The sequence below is a fragment of the Canis lupus genome, chromosome 38 (genome assembly GCF_003254725.2).
Source record: "Canis lupus dingo isolate Sandy chromosome 38, ASM325472v2, whole genome shotgun sequence".
In the NCBI taxonomy this organism is placed as follows: domain Eukaryota; kingdom Metazoa; phylum Chordata; class Mammalia; order Carnivora; family Canidae; genus Canis; species Canis lupus.
In genome coordinates this window covers 12,031,873-12,055,482 of record NC_064280.1, presented here as the reverse complement: position 1 = coordinate 12,055,482, position 23,610 = coordinate 12,031,873, and the positions used below count along the sequence as shown (strand labels likewise).

The 23,610-nt window shown below is 37.8% G+C and overlaps 1 protein-coding gene across 1 annotated transcript in view; it reads left to right on the top strand.

Moving 5' to 3' along the window:
- Positions 1–23,610, top strand: part of USH2A (usherin) — a 686,658-nt gene that overhangs the window by 186,948 nt on the left and 476,100 nt on the right. The window contains 1 exon segment of the mRNA XM_025420646.3: positions 14,229–14,459. Within this exon segment, the coding sequence (XP_025276431.3) occupies positions 14,229–14,459 (231 nt within the window).

Below are 23,610 nucleotides of genomic sequence, written 5' to 3'. Positions count from 1 at the left end.
ATGAAAAATATATTGTGTCTTTCTAAACAAACACCTATTAAGCTCAATACCTTCTCTAGTTTGGACTTAATACTTATCTTTTCTGATTTCTCCTGCTCCCCGATCAGTAACTCTGATTGCTACCTATATTGACATTTTTAAGCAAACAAAAAGTAAGCAAATGAGCTGAAGTTTGAGAGGTCCATGGGAGCCCTGAGTTGCATCTGTGCCATAATAAGCAATATAATTAGATACAGAGTGACTCCAGGGCTCAGCAACCATCTAAGGTCCTAGTGGCATTCTGACAGTTGTTAGAAGTGTTCAGGAGGCTTCTTATGAGGGTTCAGGATGCTTCTTCCTGACCCTTTCTGTGGGCTTTGGATCTACCCACACCAGCCCTCAGGGGCTAAAGGCAGACATCTAGGAATTACTGGGTTGCCCTGATGTTATATTTTGCCTTTATTGGATAGATGGTAGTATATTTATTAATTAATTTTGTTATTAATAAGAAGCTCTTAAGTTTGTGAAATTCAAACAAAAGACTCGTTATCAAGTATGACCTTAGTAGGAAGTGGTTTGTATAGATTTTTGCTTGCTTTACTTAGAATAAGCTAGATTCATATGACCTTCATTACAGGTATCACTAACACCTACATAACTCAATTCCTCTGCAGTTAGTAGTATATTTTCAAATCAGTTTTTCTGTCTGCAATCAAACAAGGCTTGGTGCTTCTTAAGGAAATGCCCAGATGTGAGAAGGTTAAAAGACTCCGAGATGAATGACAGATATTATGCAAACATATTTAGCTATAAAAATTTTCCCTAGGCTGTTTTCCTGGCTGTATTCAGGTCTGATTCTATTGTATTGTTTAACCAATGTTACCAGAGTAACTCTGGTTCCTCAGAAACCAAACACCCCCGAACCAATTATGCCAAAGTCCTCTAGTTGCTTTGGGTTCTTGAAAAACTTGTTTGGCTCAAGTTATTTCATTCAAGTAATTTTGTTTCTTCAACTTTTCCATCAATGAGATTGACTCCCCAATTCTAAGGAAGCGTGTTTTCCTTCCTTCTTCTAAGGAAGAAGTATTACCTCTACAACCAAAATCTGTGTTTTTACATATTTATATGTATTTCATATGTATGCATACATTTGTGGCATACCTAGATTGTACAGAACTCCATTCTCCTGTAAGACTTTATTTATTTACTTTTGTATATTAGATTATTAGAGGGTTACTGACTACGGATGATAGAGGCAAGCTCCCTGTCTCCTTTTGGAAAAAATGATATAGTTTGGGACTAGAGAACAAAAAAAAAGAGAACTCTGTCTTGCAAGCTGGAGAAGAGTAAAAATAGAAACAACACAAGTTAAGAACTGGCCTGAGAGCAGAAGGATCACAAACATGTGACTGAGGGGAACTGAAATCATGACTTCCCCGGGTTGTAAAACACTTCAAAGTCGTCTGTGTGATGCCTGGGTGGCTCAGTTGGTGGAGTGTGGGACTCTTGATTTCTGCTGGGGTCATGATCTCCGGGTCTTGGGATCCAGCGCTGCCTTGGGCTCAGCAGGGAGTCTGCTTCTCCCACTCCCTCTGCACCTCCCTCTGCCGGCACATGTGCTCTCTCTGTCAAATAAATTCATAATTAGATCTTCAAAAGTCCTTTAGTGTGACTTGCTAACCAATAACAGTATATTCTATGTAATGTTCTTCCCAATTGCTTGTCCAACTCATGTTTGATCCCTTTACTGGTAGGGGAGCTACCCCTTCTCAGACAGATCCAGGTTTGGAGACCTCTTTTAAATGGTGATTTCTTACATGGATCCAGAATATGTCTCTGTGGCCTCCACTCAACAGTCTCCCTCTACTCCCTTGGGGACTCCCCAGAGTCTAATTCATCTTCCTCATGACGTCATTTCCAATAACATTTTCTATAACTAGCTTTTCCTCAGGTCTCTCTCCCACGCTGCATACCACCTCCACAAGGCATTGTGTAGCGCCTCCCACCTGCACCTCACAAGCCAATAGTTTCTACTGCTGGTACAGGCTCTCTCCTCTAGATGAGATTCTTTTTGTGGAAACAAACTAACGAAGCGGACTGAAGGGAGACGTGCCTGTCTGAAGAGACTAGATGGAGTCTGGGGGGTGGAAAGAGAAAAGCAGGACAAATGTCTATGAAACAGATCCTGCCTGGTCAATTCACCAGTGAGAAGAACTGCACTAGTAACACCCACCTTGGTTGCAGCAGCCGATTTCTGTGGCATGGAAGGGACATAGCTCTGGGACGTGGCTAGAGCCACGTGGACGTCTGAAATGGACGTGGACCATTTCAGCTACTGGTGAGGGTACTGGAGGCCACTTCTGTCCACTGAACAGTAGTGAGATGAAACTAAGTCCTCTCAATCCTCTCCGACACTTTATCTTTGAAAGATAGAACTTGGAAACTTCTCATGTTCTCTGAAAGCTGTGAGATGCACAAATTAATCGACTTTTGAAAATAAGAGCTTATTCGTATATTTAGTGTAAGAATGATAAGCCAGGATGCCAGGGTTTAAATTCAGACCTCTGCCATCAGCTAGCTGCATGACCTTAAGTAAACTACATTACTTCTGGGGCTTGATCTTCCCATTTAAAAATAAGGATAACCTATTTTATATAGGGTTCATGAGGATTAAGAAAGTTAAATATTTAAAGCAGTGCCCAACACAGAGTAAATCCTGAGTAAAAATTGTTATTTTTATCACGATTATTCTCACTATCAGTCACAATGCAAATTTATAAAGTTTCTAATATTATCAAAATCAAAAAGCTATTTTACAGTTTTGCTTCTGTAATACTACATAACACAAATGAAACCATGCAGAGTCCCAGCACTAAGGATTATATTACAAAAATAAACTGTAAGAGTGCTAAAGTCTAAAGTCATTATTTTTCAGTTCTGTGAGGACTGTGCCATTCAGAATTATGGTAAGCATTTCAAAATTTTGCCCAAAAACTACAGATTTCAAATTTGTTGTTTGCCGTACACAGTTAACAATGTGCCGTGATTGTACAGTTACTGTATTTTGCTGTGAATGCTCAATTCAGTAAGCATATAATAGGGCTTACCTATTTAGGGCACTGTGGGGGATTCAAAGATAATTCTATTCAGAGACACCTTAATGGTGTCTATGTTAAGATGGTGACATGCAAGGTAGGGTGAACAGGAGGTTATGGAGAAGGGACAAAAGAAAGCTATGGGAACACAGAATATGGGATAGATAGCTTTGATTTGGGAGATTAGGAAATTATCTCCAATGAAATAGCATTGGAGGTGGACTCTAAAGGATTGGTAAGGATTTGGGTAGGTATTTACGGAACACATGCCATCCTAGTCAGTATTTTAGGACTAGCATGGTTCCAGGTACTGATGAGATGAAAACTGGGGTTTATGGAGATTTCTCTGGTAGTAGAATGTAGAATAGACTAGAAAAGAGTGTTTAGAGTCTGATTGATTTTTCTAATAAGAGTCAAGGGGGGAGGAAGTCAAAGGAACAGAAGTAAAAATGGAAGGAAAGAAACGCAGGTGGATCAAGGAAGAGAAATCCGCAGGTTAAGAAGCAGGAAGAATTGAAGATGACAGTAAATATTGCAGACCAAGGTGATGCCATCAAAGATAATGAGAAAGATGAAGAAAGAACACAAGGGAGAAATAAAGCCATGGGTTTAAGTTTGATCATTTGCTAACAACATACCCAGGACAATTATAAGGAGCCCACAGCAGAAAATGCAAATCTGCAGCTTCACAATGATACAGATTTCATAATTATTGCATATAGATGCAGCTAAAACTGTGGATAACAATGAATTAGTAAAAGCAGAGAAAATACAAATTAAAAGTTCACATCTTAGTGAATGCTATTATTTTGAGAGAAAGAGAAAGGAGGAGTAAAGGGAACAGAGAAATGGTCAGAATTAGAGGGAACGGTTTCAGAAAAGGTAAGGGAAGAGAGAATTCTAGAAGGATCTAGAATCCTGTAGTATCATACGCTGTAGGGAAAGCAAGAGGAATGTGATCTACAAGGAAGGTGGCATTGGTGGCCCTCTCGGGAGCCCTCTATTTAGTGTGGTTGAAGCAGAAGCTGGAATGTAAAGGATTGAGCAGTTGCAGGAGAAGATGTAATGGTACATTTAAAATATTCTCAATGTGTACATTCAAACGTGTAAATTTAAAATTGTTTTTTGTTCCTTGCCAACATTTTCCTTCTACCCAATTTCCCTTAAAAGAAATAAATTAACTTTCGTTTCCGTGTAAAAAAATGCTTTCATTTCTGAAGGAAAAGCTATTTTAGTGTTCTCCTGGGAAAATGTTTATTTCTTAATCCCTTAATACATTTGGTCAGAACTCTGATTCTTCTCCTGCCAAGCAGAGAATAAAGTCACTTACATGACAAAAGTATGGAAAAATAATTTTTGTTTGCCGTTTGATTTATTTTCGAGGATATCATTTTCGGGGAGTGTTGAAATCAATAAGAATGAACTTAATTGTTTTTGTTGGAGTGTGCGGAAAAGCCCAGCAATTCCAGATCCAATATCTTTCTTAGCAGACTTATTTTTGGTGCAGGAGAGTTTTCGGTTACGATTTTTCCTAAGATTCAACATCCAGTTAGAACTCATAGATACTAAGCCATAGAAATAAACAATGAGAAGGTCAATCCTTTTTGAAGAGTCAACAGGTTTGCTGTAGGGAAGAAATAAAAGTTGGCTTACAGCTTATGATGCTTCCTGCCCTGAAATTGCAATCGGAGGGAATATATTACTGCCACAAAATCTAATGAATGTGTGGGGAATTAGCTCTTACGTGCAAATGTAGTTCACATGAATATCTTATGGGAGATTGAAAGAAGCCAGAGACCAGTCAAAAACTTTTTTAAAATGGTAACCAAAAGTTGGTAGGAGTGTTCAGCTTTTCCAAAGCCTGGATTCATGAAAGCATGTTTCCTCCTTAAATCTCAGTGACAGAAAAAAAAAAAAAAAAAAAATACCTGCAACAATCTACCTGACTTTCATCAGAAAGCTTGAGGATTGCAATGTGCTTTTATGTATTTTTTTCCAGTGAGAGATATGGTTAGAATCGGTGCATTTCCTCAGGAATATTGCATTGCTGCTGCCTTAGTGTTGGGCCCACGACAAAGCTGAGAACTGGTCTGCTGGGAGGAACTGGTCACTCCCAGGAGCAGCCCTGTTTCCATCTGGAGCAAAAGCCTCCAAGTGGGGTGTTGGGTGGCTCTGGAGTTGCTTCTGGGTGTTGGAGGGTAATGAGCTGATGGCCCCGGCCCTGTTAGAGCCCTGGTTGTTTTTTTCCTTAAGATCACCCTTGCAATTTAGCAAATTTGTGTGCATCCAACACTTTGTGAATTCGGCACAGTTTAAACCTCTCGTGAGAGAAATTCCTTCTGGAGCTCCGTTCCGGGGTGAACAATGTGATATTTCCTTTGCCTGTCATAAATTGACCTCCACGCTACCAGCTTAGAAGTGCCCATTTCCCATTAAGCAAGTAATTAGCGGTGCATTAAGGTTTTTCTCTGAATCCAGAGTAAAATGTATAGGCTGTTTGCGGCTCAGTTGAAAACACACATTGTTTTGCATGCAGGTACATGAGTCTTTTCATTGTGAATAGGACCCAGAGTGATTAAACAAGCACTCTTAATATGTTAATTTATAATTTTAATTACAACAATCTTGTATATATAGTCATTAGTGAATACTAATATAAATATTTTTCTATCTTTTTATTCATAATGCATAAACCAATCATCCAGTTACTTCTCTGAGGTTGCCTGTTTTTGTTTCATAATACAATCTTTGTTCTTAGTTATGAATGCATTTTGTTCGTTCCTGTCTTGAATAATCCCTCATTAAGCTAGTCACTTTCTGCTCCATGCTAAAAAGGAAAAATTATCATGCAAATGTGGCATGCCATATTAAAAAGCACATTACCAAACACTTTTGTTGCTGTCCTTCAATTAGTTTCCCTTCTTTGAATTTAATTCCATTTGTTGTTAAACTACTGACTTGATGTATGGACTCATGAATCTGAAGCTGCTGCCAAGAAAGTGGGGGAAAAAAAAATCAAAGCCTCCTCGAAGAGCTGCAGAGGCGAGCTGAAATGAATTTGCTTCACCTCTGACAAGAACACTTGAACAGCGCTGGAATCCTCTGATGATTCAACTTGGCTAATTATCCAATTATTTATTTCAAGAATAAAGGCACTGTTTTACAATTAGAGAAGTGTAAAGCAATCTGAGAAATTTGGTAATGACAGATGACTTAAGTAACTTCTAAGATAAACAGTATCTGTGCAAACTTGTCTCACTGAGTGTTTCCAGGCAGCAAGTCGTGTGTCGCGGCGTCACTGAGATCCTCAGTACACTGAGGGTTTTGTTTGTTTGTTTTGCTCTTTCAACAACAGAAATTATTTTACAGTTTTAACCAACATGTCACATTTCCGTGGCTCTTAAGCAATGTTTAAGTTGTATTTCGCTTGATTAAAAGCTTTTGGTTCAAAGCAATACTTTTTAATTGCCTAATGATATAAGTCAGTTCTTAGGAAAGAACCGCACATTTAGGAGTTCATTTGCAATATAACTGAAAAATTCATTGCATGGCAGTAAAACAATTTACTGTTAATTACAAGGAGAAGAATTTGCTGTAGCATGCTCACAGATTGCCATGAATCATGCAGCACTCCTAGAGATTTATAACAGATGTGTAAGTGGGATGAATTAGCAGGGTTTAATAACAGAGACACAAATCATGCAGACTTCAAGGAGCTTTAATTGATATACTAGAATGTGACGGGCATGAATCACTCAGCCATTCAACAGCACTGTAACATATGGTCAGCTCAATATGCTGCATCTTAAATCGGTTGGTGAGTCGTTGGTTGTCCCATATGGTGGAAGCAATATATTTTTCATGATTAAAAAAAAAATACATCCATTTTTTAAAGAAATATGATTGCAAAGCATGTTTGTTATTGAACAGTCACCTGAATGCCAAACTGGGTCTTTTAATGATTTTTTTTTTTTTTAACATGGCAGCTTCCCAAAATAAATAGCGGCTACTACTTGTAATACCAGATCGCTGGAGGCATTGTCAGGACCAAATTGGTGCTTGTTGGCACACTTGATCCACAGCAAAGCCTATGGAAGAGCGCAGCTGATGGTAGCTCCGATTGTCAGGGAAATCCTTCAGGCTCCGGCAAAGCAAACAAAATGAAAGGAATGATGTCACTTTTGGAGAAGTTCAGGAATGCCCAGCTTTGCAAAGAGAATAAAATGCATTGACTGGGAGGCACCTACTGAGCAGGGTAGGAAAGGGGCTGTAGTGACACTGTTTCCCATAATGTAGCAATTTGGATGTAGCTCTTTATATCAGCCTCTTAATGAGATGCTCGGTCCTTCAGGAACATTCTAAAGGGGATCCTGGCTGCCCATCCCATGGATGGTAGCACCGGTTCCATATCGTTCTTGAACAATTATTTCAGCTATGGAAACAGATATCCCGGTGCCGATCAGTCACTGGTGGCGTGCAGAAACCTTTTTTACTGAAACTGGAATCTGGCAGCTTTCAGCAGAGCTTTTGCAGCATTAGTAAATCTGACAGCCTTGAAAAAGGAATATTGCAGCCTTAGAACTGTGGCTGCCAGAATTTAATGTCAACAATTAAAATTTATTTTGATCCTTACCTACTGTTTATTACTGTTTGTATACACAACAGACCTTACTAATACAGAGATGCACTATTAGATGGAATTACCATCTGTTCAGAGTGAAATGCTGGCATCTGTCTTAGATGCTAAAACTAAAATGATATTATTTCTAACAAAACAGAATTAACTGCTTTCTACTCTCACCAACTTTAATTTTGAATGTGTGGATGCACGCAAGGAAAGGGCTCATTGATGAAACTTATAATGACCTCTGTCACCAGGTCTGCATTTAGGTACGTGACTTCAGTAGGGGCTCTGTTGGCCTTTGTGGCATGCAGAAATCATAGCTTCTTAAAGCTTTGAGCTTTATGATGTGTTATCTACAGGAAGGCGTTAAAACAACACAATTAGAATATGGAAAAATTGGCTGAATCAAACAGATTGCAGTATATAAAGTATTTTGATAGGGGTACCCTACATAAGTACAAGGAAAGAAATTAAATAGACAAAAATTCATCCGAACAAAGTTGCCATAGGTCCCACAGTGACACCTTTAGGAAAATATAAACTGTATCTTCCTTTTAGACAATTTTTAATTTGCTCCTACACTGACATATATAAAAGATTTATATCCGGTGCCCTCTCCTTTTTTTTTTTTTTTTTTTTTTTTTTTAGGCCTAACTATCCTATTAACAAAGGTCTCTCTAGCTTTTTGAAGTTAGAGAATTTGGAGTATCAAGGACAATGGTGGTTTCCATGCTGACGTCGGTTCGGTGATGCTAATTTCTGAGAAGCCAAACTTCAGTTCTATATATCACAAAATAATAAATTGTGTCACACCAGCATTTAATGCATGTACACAGTGCATTAACTGTAACTGTAGTACATTTATTTGTGCTAGAGGAGACTTGAAAATGATTAAAAAATCAATACTTTGCTGTCAGAGAAGCAAGTGTTACGATGCATTTAAGTAGTTAATTGCATAAGCCCCATAAAAGCTTCAAGTTTGGGTAGCAAGGATGCCATAATTACAGTCCAAGCAGCTACCTTTTATTAATGGTGGACTTTAGGGAACAGTGCTCACTGTCAGCACTGCTGCTGCGTGTGCGGTTCAGAAAGCATGGGTCCTCTCCTCTGCACATCTAGGATGCGAGTTACTTGCAAATTATTGATGATCACCAGAACAACAGCTGGTAAAGGTAGTGTTTATTCACCAAGGAGGCAATTTGCCTTAAATTCTCTAAAAGCAGTGCTTTCTGGCCTTTCTTTATGTCGTAAGATGTAGAGAAGTCTTAATATTCCTGTATGCCAGGCTGGGGTCGAGAAACAAGGTGGCTCAGAGCTGAAGGGGATGAACTGGCTGGCTTCCTGAAGGGCTGAGAGGATCCATATGTCATATGTCCAGCATCCCTTCTGGTTTACTCCTTGAGAAGCACTGCTTGAAAATGTTCAATCATTGAATTTTGAAACCGGAAGACACAATTGGATCTGTCATGCTCTTCAACAAATGAGGCCAAACAACGAACAGAGGGGCCAAATTATGGATTAGCCTGTGTGCCATGACTAGGGACCAAATGAGCCAGTCTAGAAGCGAAGTTTTCTCCTTGCCAGATCGGTTCCACTGCACATATTCTCTCTTGAAGAAGACTAGTAAACAAAGAAGGAGGAAAGGGTGAAATGGATTTTGTTTCTGTTTATCTGGTCAGAAGAGAGAGCAGTGAACAAGGCAAGGCTGGCTGGTTTCTGAGATTCTGAGAAGCTTCTGGACACTGACTGGAGAGCAGATGCAGTAGGATGGGCTCCAACTGAGAAATCATGGCTTCCTGGCCTGGATCTCTTGTGCAAGCCCTGATCCCAGTGCCCTTCCGTGGGTGTTTTGGCCTAGCCATGTTTGGGCAAATTACATTTCTCATGACAGTTTTGCATTTCTGAGGAAAAGTCAAAATCGTGTTCTATTGACAAAGTGCCTGAGGATGTCTTATGTTAATCCGCTCCCCACATAGGCCTGAAACGTCGAAAGGCTGTTCATTCCTGGATTCCTGTCTTTGTAATAGAAAGTTGACGATGTTTTAAGATATTGACACTGCTATGCAGTGTTCATAGGCAACAAACTCTTGCTTGAAAACAAATAAGGAGATTTGATTTTAAAGACCTGCCATCAACCAAAGCTTCTGCTCATTTAGCCTTCCGTTCTTATCCTATGACACTCAAACTCCACACTACATAAATTTTGCACATGTAAATTTATGCATTATGATATGCTATTAATCAGATTATAAAGTAATAAATGCTGCATAAAGAAGAATGTCTATTATCAGAGCATTTTATAAAAGAATACTTACAAATAGAAGAGCTAGGCTGGGAGCTGGATACAAAGCAGGTGGAAAAAATACAAAAACATTGTAATTTTATTCGAAGTAGAAACAGACTTTGTATGTTGTTATTCTTTGAAATGATGGATATTGAAGATCCATTTTGTACTTTACAGCTATAAGAGGATTTTCTAAGTAAATACAGATTTTGAATGTGGATGAATTGTATCCTTTTATAATATGTAATATGAAAGATGTGTTATTGCCTAATAATAGTGCCTTGCATTTGTGTAGAAATTTGCTTTGTAAAACCTAACACAATTATATATATTGTTTTTAAAGCAGTTATTGTCAAGATATTCCACCAAGAATTTATCCTCATGTTATAGATGGGAAAACTGAGGACCTATATAAGCTTTAAGTGATTTTCCTAAGTCATGTGGAATTGGAAATTAAAAAGTAAAATATAATCTCTGAAACATTATTCTATGTTGTCTCTTAATCCAGTTTTGTGATGAACAAATTTATACCTAATCCCTTTACCTTGATAGTCTGAGAAATAATCCTTTATTCCTCCTTTCTCTTAGTAAGTATGTATTTTTGTGAGTGTGTTTAATAGTTCACAAATATATATTTTTCTTTTCATCACTTTACATGTATGTGTATGTGTGTGACCAGTCTGGTTTAATTGATTGAAAATTCCCCCTCTGGTCTTAGGGAAACTGAAGATAATGACTCAGTAGGGTGCTCACCCTTTCAAACAGGCTGGGTTGGCTCCTCTAAGTGAAGCTACAACATACCAGCTGGAAAGTTGTTTGGTTTTTTTTAAGCAAGAGAATAAAAAAAAAAAAAAAAAAAAAACTTAATTTGACTCATTCTTTGTAGTTGACTTCCTAAGAATAGTCTAATTGCTTGGTGGAATAATTCCCCTGTGAATTTAGAAGGGATCCACTACTTGTTAGAATTTAAACAGTCAACATTAATTGTAGTGGGTTCTCAGTAAGAGGGCCCTTATTGATTATAATCATTTTGCCAAATTAAAAAAAAGTGCACTCTCACTTTTAGGATATATTTTTTAAAGAACTATTGAGTTGCTGGAATTCTTTTTGTTTTATTTAACTCTGAATTTATATTCCTGATTAAGAAGTGATTTCGGATTATGCTTTCAATGGGGTAAGGGATTCTGAATAATGTAGTGGTATAAAGCTTCACCATTATCCCTAACTAGCTGGGCGGTTGAAATGAAGGAATATCAAATGTCAAGTAAATGGGACTTTGAGTAAGAGGCTACTTTTTAAACAAGGATAATACTCTTTGGTTCTCTAGAAGTACAGGAGGCATATTCCTAATTTCCCTAAATATTTAGATAAAATGGAAATCATATTCCTAACACACCAAATATATATAGTTTGTGACTCTCTAGATCTTTGCTATCCAGTATGGTAGCCATGATCACCATTTATGGCTATTTAAGCTTACAATAAAATTAATGAAAATTAAACAAAATGTAATTCCTCAGTCTCACTAGCCACATATCAAGTGCTCAGTATTCATACATGGCCAATGCCTATCATATTAGACAATATGGATCTAGAACATTTCCATCATTAGAGAAAATGCCATTGGATGTCACTGGACTAGACGATATTTTTCAAACTAGAATGTCAACCTCTCTTGTCCTATAACACTAGGGAATTGTATGTGGGATGCAGAAAATATAACAAAATAGTTCAAAATTCGTCTTTTGTGCATTTATTTATTGATTTATTTGATTATGACTTTTTAAGATTTTACTTATTTATTCATGAGAGACACAGAGAGAGGCAGAGACATATGTAGAGGAAGAAGCAGGGTTCCTGCAGGAAGCCTGGTGTGGGACTTGATCCTGGGACTGGGGATCATGCCCTGAGCTGAAGGTAGACACTCAATGCTGAGCCACCCAGGCATCCCTTATTTATTTATTTTAAATATTCATTTATGTATTTGAGAGAGAGAAAGAGCAAGAAGGAGGGACAGAGGGAGAGGAAGAGAGAACATCTCAAGCCGACTCCCCATGGTGTATGGAGCCCAACTTGGGGCTCCATCTCACAAGCCTGAGATCACGACCTGAGTTGAAATCAAGTGTTAGATCCTCAACTGACTGAGCCACCAGGTGCTTCTCTTTTGTGCTTTTAAACAGCAAATTTTAGATAGATAATAAAAATTATGTAATTCGTCCTCCCCCATTGCTTCCCTGAACCCAGGACTCAAAAATATTTGACAATCCTTCTTCCCCGGTTAAGCTCATAACCCATAATAGCCTGCTAAAATTTTAATACAAGAATGGAATTCCAAACAATGAAGAGAAACTTCAGGGGGAAAGAAATCTCTAGATGATTAGCTTTTTATTTTGTGTTGGATTATTTTGAAGATGGAGCAAAGCTTGTAGAGTGAAATCTTTGAGAACTCACCATTTACTAATTTTTGGCAGGGAATGCTAAAGGAAATCATGCATAAAATTTACAGATTTATACATATCTAGAAATAAAAACATCGCATGGTTTGCAATAGCAGAAGATGAACAGAATTGTTAATTATCTTTGTAAGTTGATGAACACATTGCTCAGTGCCCTCTTCTTCATGCAAAGTTAAAATAGAATCACAGTTAATTATTTCCCTTTGGAAAGCTGGCCAGCTTTCTAGAGAGTAACAAATAGTACTTGTTCTAAGCTGTTTTAAGGTGAATTGTCTTTCATGGTTTAAGGATATCAATTCTTGTATTCCTGTCATTTTAATTTATGTTTATCGAAATAGGCAAAGACTCTGTGTATGCAGAAGGCTATGTTAACACGGCTTTAGTTTAAATCCTTAAACAGTCAGCTTGGTGATAATGATATTTGTTCCTTTCTTTGCTTGTGCCACTCAAATCCAGCCAACCCACTTTGGGTGGGGATGAATCGCAGCCTATACACTCAACTGTTTAAAGAAGAAAACACAGGAGGGTACTCGATGTAACAAGTACTGGGTGTTAGTATATGCTATATGCTAAAGTCTACCCTGGAAACTAATAATATGCTATATGTTAACTAAATTGAATTTAAATAAAAATAAAAGAAGAAAAAAATCAAATGAAAACTTTATTTTTATTAACTCAATGGTTACCCTTATCCCCTTTCTAGTAGATTGTAGGGAAAAGTCTCTATCTCTGTTACTCATTCCTGGAGTTTCCCAGGAGCCTCCAGAGAATTGCCAGTGTCCCAGGACCTCTAAACATGCCAGTGTATGCATGGGCATACATGGGCACAGGGCATTCCCTGCAGCTAGGCATAGGCCCTGTTGGTATTGTCATTTCAGGGCCCAGGGGGCTGCCCCGAGTCTACGGAACCTGGACCAGAGTTCATAAACCCCTGAGCTCACAGGCTCCTTTTCCTCATGTGGATACACTACTTGGCTTTCAGAGTGGTTTTGCTTATTTGTTTTCCTTTAGTTGCTAAGCTTTAAAAATCAGTAAAACTACACATAAAATGACTATCTTTAATGACGTAAAAGATTTGGCAACTTTGGGTCATCGTTCCTGCATTATTCATTGGCTGGAATGAATTAGTGACTATTCACCGGGCCAGGTTCTTTTTGAACCCCACACGCCCTCTTGTCCCATGAACTAGCCCATTTTAATGATTTCCTTTACTTTCTTGGATCTGTGAATTGCAGCCATAACTTGAAGTGATGTTAAGATGAGGGCCTCTACCATTTGTGATCAGTACCCACTGGCGGTGGGCACAGGTAGTCACAGGCTGCAGGTTTCATGAGGGATCTGGTGGCTTCTGGGTGAGGTAGTTTCCACTCAGGCAAGGGAATTTCTCCAGAAAAGGGGCCACCACAAGCCAATTAGAGACAAACAGGCTCATTGCACCATTATGGTACCAGGTTGGTAAAAGGAATTGAGGTGAGACACCAACAGAGGGTAATACGTAATATTTTTTTCTGAATGAAAAAGAATAGAGAAATTATCTACAAGAAGAAATTTTATTTAATCCTAAAAGTTTTATGATAACTATTTGTTAGTCATTTAAATGGTGTTTGGTCACATTTAAGATAAACTCTGTCTTGTGTCTTCAGTTCATGGAGCCATGTAAATTCTTGAGACCACAATCAAGTTGATCTTGAGTGTGATGTACACAAGTACATGTGTACGTGTGTTGAAATATCTGTGTCCAGAGACAGAAGCTAAGTTCTCGAATGTAACAAGTGTCTTTTGACATTTAGCGCCAACCCAACTGAGGCCTCCCATGGTGGAAAGAATCAACAGCACAACCATCCGTGTTAGATGGCTCGCACCGGAAGAACTCAATGGACCCTCTCCCATGTATCAGCTGGAGAGGAGAGAGTCATCTCTCTCAGCTCCCACAGCCATAATGATGAAAGGAACTCGTTTCACAGGAAATGGATATTATAAATTTCCCAGCTCCACACACCCAGTCAATACGGACTTTACTGGTGAGTGTTTTTGACATCACTCTATTGCAGAGGCACTAAGCTCCAAGATGTTTCTTACTATCTTGTTATTTTTTCACAGTCAGTTTTTACTATACCTGTCCATAGAAATACTAATTCATAAATACTAATTCATATAAATACTAATTTATAACTTCATCTTGTGTCAACTTGTCCATCTTTTTAGTATTCTGGGGGGGGGCGGATGTGGGTAAGTAAAGGGAAGAGAAATATATATGTGGGACAGTAGCCTTACTTGATCAAAGTATGTGCTGGAAACAGGCTCTCAGACACCATTTACCAGAATGTGTTCCTCAGACGACTTTACATGCTCTACAAAAGAAGAAGAGTTCTATGGATGGGTGAGTTTGAGAAATGCTCCATGCTATTAGAGATTCTCAGTACATATTGAGTTATTAAAACCCCTAAAAGCAATTATAAGAAAGCTATTTGACTTGCTTAGCTTGGTATGCCTAATTTTTATTTGCCACTTTTTTTAAGCATTATACCATCAGTAGGTGTTTTGGAGAGCATTATGGGAGAAACTAATTTTGGGGGAATGTACTCTGGATATGTTGGCACTATGGATAAGTGAGGCACTTGCTTTGTGAACAAAATGTTAAGGCATAAAAAATTCCCTCAGGAGTCAACAGAAATAATATTTTCATACAATATATTTTTAAAATGAAAATCAATGCCAAAATATTCCCGATAAAATGCCAAAATTTTAAATGAAGGTAAGCTTCATCCCTCACTTGCGGGGCTCTATAATCCTGCCTCATTTGTCTCACCCAGTTCCTGGTCTTGCTGGTCCTACAATGTTCCAGAAGTCCTGTTACCTTTCCAAATTAGAGTTTCTAAAAGCGCTATTTCACTATAATTACAGAAGACTGTAACTATTTATGTTGTATACTTCACTTTCCCAATTTTTAAAAAATCTACAGAGAATAAGGTTCATGTGATTCTGTAAACTCGTAACAGTATTCATTTAATCCAGGAGAAAGTCATTTTGGAGCAAGTAGTCTTCAAAATGTTGCCTATGTTGAGGACAGATCGTGAGGTGGAATTTAAGCTGTAAAATGTGGCTCGAATATTATTTATTTAATATTATTTATTTTTATTTAAAATAGTAAATAGTTTGCTTTTAAGTGAGGCTGGCTGCTGATGTACGTTTAACGTGAATGATATCCCAGCAGAGATATATTGAGGCAAATGCCTGCTTAACTAGTGGCCTGGTACCTGAGAATCATTGTGGAATATTAGAAATTCAACCATTGAGCAATCATAAAATGTTCAACTTCTGCTTAATATTCGTAAATGTCAAAGAAAGGAACGAAAAGAAAAAAAAAATAGGGATCTGGAAAAGAAAGTTAAAAAGCCTACGGATACAGAGTTGAAAGGCCCTTTCACAAATGGAAATAGAAATTGCCTACCTGGTCCAACATTTGGCTTGTGATGTGTTTCTTGGAGGAAACAGCACTCGTTTCCATTCAGCTGAGTATATCTGCTGCTAGCATGTCAGCTCAGATTTGCTGGCTAGCCAGCAGACAGATTTTTGATGGGATCACCTACTGTTGTTGCAGTGAAAGATAGAGTGGCCCGTCCACCGTTAATAAATTTAGTCGTCTGCACGCTCTCCCTAGCCGGCCTTATACTCTGAGGTGCAAGGGCTAGGGGCAGATGTAGCGTCTGGGAAGTTTTCCAAATTCCTCTTTAAAAAAGTTAGGCTGTAAACACCGGCCTCACTGAGCAGGATCCTTCTGTCTATAACAAAGCCTCCAGCTGCACAGAAAATGTGTTTGGAGTACACATCATTTGAAGGACAAGGCGGGGAGATCACAATTTTGGCTTGAACTGCTCCCTGGAGGTTTGGTGATTCCCAGAGAATAAGAAGTTCTTCTGCATTCAGGCACGTTCTGGGGCATTACTAGCTCCTTTTTATTAGCAGCTTTGTCTGACTTTTAAGGTTCTCTTTAATGTTTCAACCGGGTCTACGTCAAATTATTGGTTTGACCCTTTGGGTCAGTTAGCAGGTTTGGTTGAAAAATTGTATTGAGCTGAGCCATGGTTACATGAAGTTTACCCAATTAATAAGCTAGGGCCAGTTTATAAAACCCATGCAACAGTTTTCTCTAAACTTATGTCTTTCCTAAACGCAGAGGTATGTGAATAATTAGCATCTTCTATTTCTTTTATTTAAATAGTCTCTTATCCAATCCTTCCTCAAGCCTGTAGGTAGGAATTTTTAGCCTCCGAGTACAGAGAAAATGAGACGGAGGTACCATAGCTACTGAAGTTCAGGGTTGAAACGTGAATTGGAAACTTCTGATTCAAACACTGGTGCTTTGCTATGGAGGGGGAAGATTTGTATGTGGACAGTTCTTTGGAAGTTGTAGAATAGGAAATACCTAAAAGTAATAAATGAGGATGGGAAGGGAAGTATTTATCACTCAAATATTCCTTACCCAACACTACTAAACTTTTTTTTTTTTTTTTTGCATTTCTCTTTCAGTTGTTGGCTTTTCAGGCATGAATAGTAAATAGGGTTGGCCTTTTTATTTACTTGCACCCGAAAGCCATTTAGAAACCACTTTTCTTTCCATAGCAATTGATTCCAGAATGTTCCTAGAAGCTAGATCTCTGAATGAAATTATTTTAAATGGGGCTGAAATGCTGTATGTCAAGTGGTGCTATCAACTCACATTTCTATATATTTATGCAGTTTTTTTATATTCTGAGGTGAATTTAAAGAACGAATTTTGGAAGTCTCTCAAATAATTATATGTAATAAGTGACTAATTGTTAAGAGCTAAAATGCTTTTATTTTGAATTGTTCACTTTAAAATATCAAACTCTAAAATAACTTGAAATATGAATGGAGATTTCAAATAATATTCAAAGACAAAATATATAGTAATGTATATTATCGTACATATGTTGTATATATATAAAATAAGTCAGATTTCACCCATTGATGACAAGACTTATAAATACATTCATAGCATGTTCCATAGTCATTAACAGTGTATTGCAAGTCTCAGTATAAATGCTCTCAGTATTACAGTTCCAGAAGGGAATCTCTGGATGGCTCACACCTCTTCCATATTTGCTTTAAGTGTTTTTATCTCATATGATATAATGAAAACAATTTAAAAATATGAGTATACGTTCTAACATGTTGCTTAATATTATATTTTCTATCGTAAATGAACTTCATCAAAATTTACTTCTGGGCAGAAAAACTAATCAGCTTTGTCTTTTTTAGGTTCTGTTTTTGGTCACTTTTCCTTTTGGATACAAGTGTTCTATAAAATAATCTTCAGGAAGGGTATATTATCAGTCATTTACATCATAGTATAAATTTAAGATCAAGTATTAACTTCCTCACTTCTATATGATTACGAGTCAGTGCTTAGGGAGCAGACTAATAAGTCTCAGATCTAGGCCCCATTGTTTATTAGTTAAATGTCATTAAACAAACCACTTGATCATTTTTGTTCCTTTCTTTCCTTTTCTTTAAAATTGGCATAATAATACTGCTTACAATACTCATATCTAGAAGTGGATGAGGATGAAAGGCAATAGCTCACCCACTGAACTCTGCAGTGTCTGCCACACAGATTACTTAGAAGTCATTAAACTTTAGCTATTAACTGTTAGTCATTTAACAAATGTTTGTTAATTGTTTACTATGAGACAGGAGCTTTTCTAAGAGTCTTCTGAAATTTATAAAACCAATATTCTCCTAACTCATCTGCTGTTACACATAATGTAAGATGTGTGTACCTAAATGTTCTATTTAGGATATGAGTAATATGCAGTTTCTATATTAAAATGTGTTATTTAATTTTGTTATTGAAAATGGTTAAATTAATATACCTAGTATTGAAACATTGGATAAATGATTTTTTCCATGGATCTAATCATGCTCATCTATTAAATTGAGGATTGTGCTAATGCCTCTAACTTCTAAAATTCCAAATCAATGAACATTGCATATTTATGTAGCTTCAAAAATTCAAAATAGAGGTTATTGCTGTGAGTTTAAAAATAACTGAATTTTCAAGTAAATTGTTCAATCATTATTTTTTCACATAATATGTTTATAATTGTAGATTAACATAAATTTATTTTTCTCTGTTAATTTGAGGGGATCTGTTAATTCACAGAGATAATTGAAATGACGTGGAAAGAAATACTCAATATGGAAAAGGATATTCAATTCTTGGGTTATGTCGGAGCATACAAAGAAGCAAAAAATTCACTAGAAGTTCATAATATTGTAACTAGAAAATCATATAAACAGTCATGGTAAAATATTCTTCTGGCCACATGGGGTTAACAGTACTTTCTCCTTCCAGAACAAGAGTAGCAAATAGAACATTCCCTTCTGCAGCTGGACGGGGTGATCACTGTATCTTCAGAGGAAAAAAAAAATGCTCTTATTTTTTTCAGGAATGCAGAGTAAATCCACTTGATTTGCACAAAGAATTTAGTCCCTTCCATGTAATGCTAGTCATCCAAAAGGAAGCTGGTAAAAACAGCAAACTAAACTACTGCTCAGATTGGCATTCCAAAGGTGACCCTCTCTCTCCTTGTCACTTTTTCTTCCTATTAGCGAAAACAGGTCCATGATCATTTGGGGGAAGATTTGACTATTGTAGTATCCAGATGCCAATCACACCAGCCTTTTAAACTGCCTTTACTGGTGACCCTGCCCAGAAATCAGGAACTGCCTTTGGGGAGATCTTTGTAGCAAACCACTGGGGAGATGAGCATACATGTGCACCTGGATGTAATTCCCTTTTATTTGTCTTCACGAGAAATGTGATTACTGATGTTGAATATCTTGCAGATGAGAACTCTGTACACTTTCTTCATAATAATGCTGTTCAAGGACACTAAATGATTGTCATACATTTTTGTCTCCTAGTATTTGCCTTCCCCAAAATGACTGAACTAGAAAGAATGCTTTAGGAAACAGAAATACAATTAATTACTGATCTATGAAAAGAGAAATGCAGCTCCCTGAATCAATATTCCTTAAGAGCATATATTTTATATATTTTTTACTCTATGATATATACATGCTTTATTATTACTTATTATTTTTAGTGGGCAGGGACATTTAAACACTTCTTTAAAGGAAAGCTGATTATAATTTGTGGGGAAAGTGCAAGGAGGGCAAACTTCAGATAGACTAATTAGTAAAAGCATATTAATTCTGACCTTCAACACCCTTGGTACCTAGTATTTGTTGTCCTCTACCTGGGAGCAAGTAGTTTGTCTAGAAAGTGCTTAAAAAACCAACCAACTAACCAACCAACCAACCAACCAACCAACCAATCAATCACCCAACCAACAACAGCAACAACAACAAAAATAACAAAATAAGTGAAATGCCAAGTCCTTCCAGGCAGATTTAAACCACAAGTTTTATTTTACCTTTGATGTTAGATGTTAGGCATAGCTGTGGAAAAGCAAATACGTGAGTTGACTTTATGGCCTCAGCAGTTGAATGAACAGGCAGTAATGATACAGAAAAGTAAAGGCAAGAGTAACAACTGGACTTTAGGAACAGGTAGAGAAGTGGCTCTTGGGGAATAAAGAGGCTCCTGGCGTGTTTCAGGTTGACAGAATCAGAGGAGAATATGAATCTGGTTGAGTGTATCTTTATGGACTGGTAGAGACGAGGATCAACCTGCCTGTCTTCTGAGAATCACGGAAGTCAGACCAACCCATGGTGACCAGGGACATTAAGAAGTAAGGGTCAAAACTGTCTTGTTCTTACTCCCTTTAGTGGAGAGGTGTAAAGCTGACATTGTTGGATGGGAAGGGATCAAATTCATCATAAAGGCCAATTTATGATGACTGCACGTATTTGAACCCTTGTAATTTTTTAAAAAGTGACGCATTTTGAAGCCCGTTTCCATAATGTCGCCTTGGGTTTGAAATGTTAATGGTAGGGTTGGTTTGGGAGTAAGTTCAGTTTCACTTTGGAATTTTATCTCTGTTTTCAAAAAAGAATCCTTTCAGCACATGACTTTTTCTTTCACCAGTGTGGTCTGGCTTAGGTGGTCAAATTGAATGAAATTTGAAGTTTCTCTTTGCATGACTAACCCTCCCCCTGCCTTTTAATTTTTACGGTGTCAGTCTAGAGTAGGAGGTTACAAAGTTCTCCTGTAAATGTCCGGATGTTAAATATTGTCCACTTTGCAAGCCTTGAGTCTCTGTCCCAACTCCTCAGCTCTGATGTGGTGCTGTGAAAGCAGCATAGGTGATACAGAAACAAATAAGGGTAGCCTATTTTGGTTTGATGGGGTTTTTTTGTAAAAACACTTTATTTACAAACACAGACATCAGGCTGGTAGTTTGCCTATGTTTGGTTAAGTGTCTAGTCTTAGTTCCTTAAATTAATATATAATTTCATCATTAACAATTCATTTTTCTTTCTTCTGCCCTGATGCCAAGAACCTTAAAGATGCGTACAAGGTAGCTCAGATAAAAGAAGCAGGAGAGAACCAACACAACAAAACAGATAGTAATGCTTGGTAAATGGAAAGATCTTGAAACAGCACCTAGTTTTTCCCAACAGGGACTTATGTTGTCAGTAAGCCAAGTCAGCATTGACCATGCTGATGGGATAGAATAATATTTACATTTGGGGCAAAATGTTTCTATTAGTTGATAATTCTTTTAATCAGCTGTGAGGCATCTGAGCTTTCCTTCTCTGTCACAATCACACCAAAATGTATTGTCACCTGATATACACAGTGCATATTTGTTCTCACGTCCTCCTACCACATTCTCAAACACACTGTGTCCACCATGTCCCCAGCTTTTCTACGTGGTCTCACATTTACCTACTTAAATTGTCCAATGTCTTTTCCTTCCAATATGTTAGCCATTTAAAAAGCTTCCCTAAGCTTCATTGCTAAAGAAAAAAAAAATTCTCCATCTCTTAATGACATTCAGCATCAACATAATAGAGATTAATTTTAGTTTCCTTTTCATCCTTAAATGGGTAGAAAGGGGAACTTTGAGCAGAAAAAGAATCATTAATGGTCAGCAATGATAGAGAAACCAGCTCCTATGAATAATTGATTAAAATGAATTATTTTGTATATATTTTTTGGAAAAAATTAATTAAAGATATTTAAAGATCTACACTTGCCGTTATGTTATATCTATTAGGATAAATATAACACCCATTGAAGAGTATAGATTAATTTTGTTTCTACTCAGAATTCAAATAATATCAATACCAAAATTCCATATCTTTCAAAACTATGTTCTAGTATTCTGAAGAAATGTCTTATGAAATCATGCACCTGGAGTTCCTTTGTGTGGGAAAATTATGCAGACCACATTTAAGTTCTTTACAATGGGGCATCTGGGTGGCTCAGTGGTTGATCGTCTGTCTGCCTTTGGCTCAGTGCGTGATCCCGGGGTCCTGGGATCAAGTCCCACATCGGGCTCCCAGTGAGGAGCCTGCTTCTCCCTCTGCCTGTGTCTCTGCCTCTCTCTGTGTGTCTCTCATGAATAAATAAAAATATTTTTAAAATATTTAAGTTCTACACATTGAAGAAAGATCACGTACATCACCCTCAGTGTTTATTTGGAGATTCAAGAAGGGAAACTCAGGAGGTGCTTGGGTGGCTCAGTCTGTTAAGCCTCTGACTCTTGATTTCAGCTCAGGTCATGATCTCAAGGTCTTGAGATCAAGCCCCAGGTAGGACTTGGAGCTCAGCAGGAGAGATTCTATCTCTCCGTCTCCCCCTGCCCCTTCTCTACTATACTCACACATGCTCTCTCTGTCTCTCAAATAAATACATCTTTTAAAAAGAGAGAGAGAGAAATTCAGTTATATACATTTTCTTGACTGAGGAGAAGCCTCAGTTTGGAAGTCCTTTGACCTTAAGTTCAGAAAAAGGAGGGACATAAGCAGGAAGGAGGGGGACACACACCCCCATAGACATTCAAGTCACCTGAGTCATCTCTGGCTATGGTGGCCATGTCATCCTCACAAACAAAGGGAGTCCTGGGAAAATTTTGTAAAGGAAAGATAGTGACTTGTGGGAAGTTTGAGGGAATGAATGATATAATGATTCTCCCTCCCATAAGGCAGAAAATTAAAAAAGAATACAGATGTCTCTTTCTTGGCTTCTGCATCTCTTCATCTCTCTCCCTTGAAATCTGCTCCTTCTTCTGTGCTTACCGCTGTGTCTGCCAAAGTGAATATTACTAATTGCCTGAGATAGAAACCTAGGAAGTTTCTTGAACATGATTTCTCACTCCATTCCATCAGTTGTTCCTCCCCTGGCCATTCTTCCTCTGATAGATCTCTTGAAACCGTCTACTAGTCCTACAGCTACTCCTTAATCTGGGTCTGTGTTGTGGGTCTCCACACCAATGTTTCACTCTATTCTGGGCTGTTTTTCTAACTAATGATTGATCTATCTTGCCGTTCTCTTGCTTAAAACCTTTCAGTAGTTTCGTGTCGAGATGCCCTGCATGAACTCTTTTCTGCTTACTTTTCCAGCCTCATCTTTCCATCCTGCCAGCTCCTGGTTTCCTCTCCAGCACTATGACTGTTATTCAGTCTCTGCTGTTTGATGTGCTTCCCTGTCTTAGATGCCCAGGTCTTAGAATAGACACTTGCCTTTGCCTGCAATGTGCTTGCAAGTGCTTCTTCTTCCTTTCACTGGACTAACTCCTACCCATTATTAAAGTGTCGGCAGAGCTGTTCCTCCAAACAGCCTTCCCCCTTCTGCCCTGGTGCCAAATCTAGATCAAGGGCCTCTCCTATATCCTACCACAGATAATGCGAATTTCTCTATTTTAATCCCTACCACACTCTATTAGAATTGCCTGCTCACTTACCTGGGTCCCAAGCCGACTGAAATGATGACTGTTTTCTTCTGTTACAACATTTGTCCTGGCACAGCAGAGGACCAGATGTTCAATAAATGTTTGGTGAATAAAGAATTAGCTAAATGAGTTAGATGGAAAAAGGAAAATCTGTAAGAAAGATTGCTTAGCCATAAGAATGACTTAACGGTAAGATTCACTGTGCAATAGAACGTATTACATGATTTTGAGAAGCTACCTCGTTGGAAGTTGAGATAGCCTAGAGTGATAACTCAATTTGTTT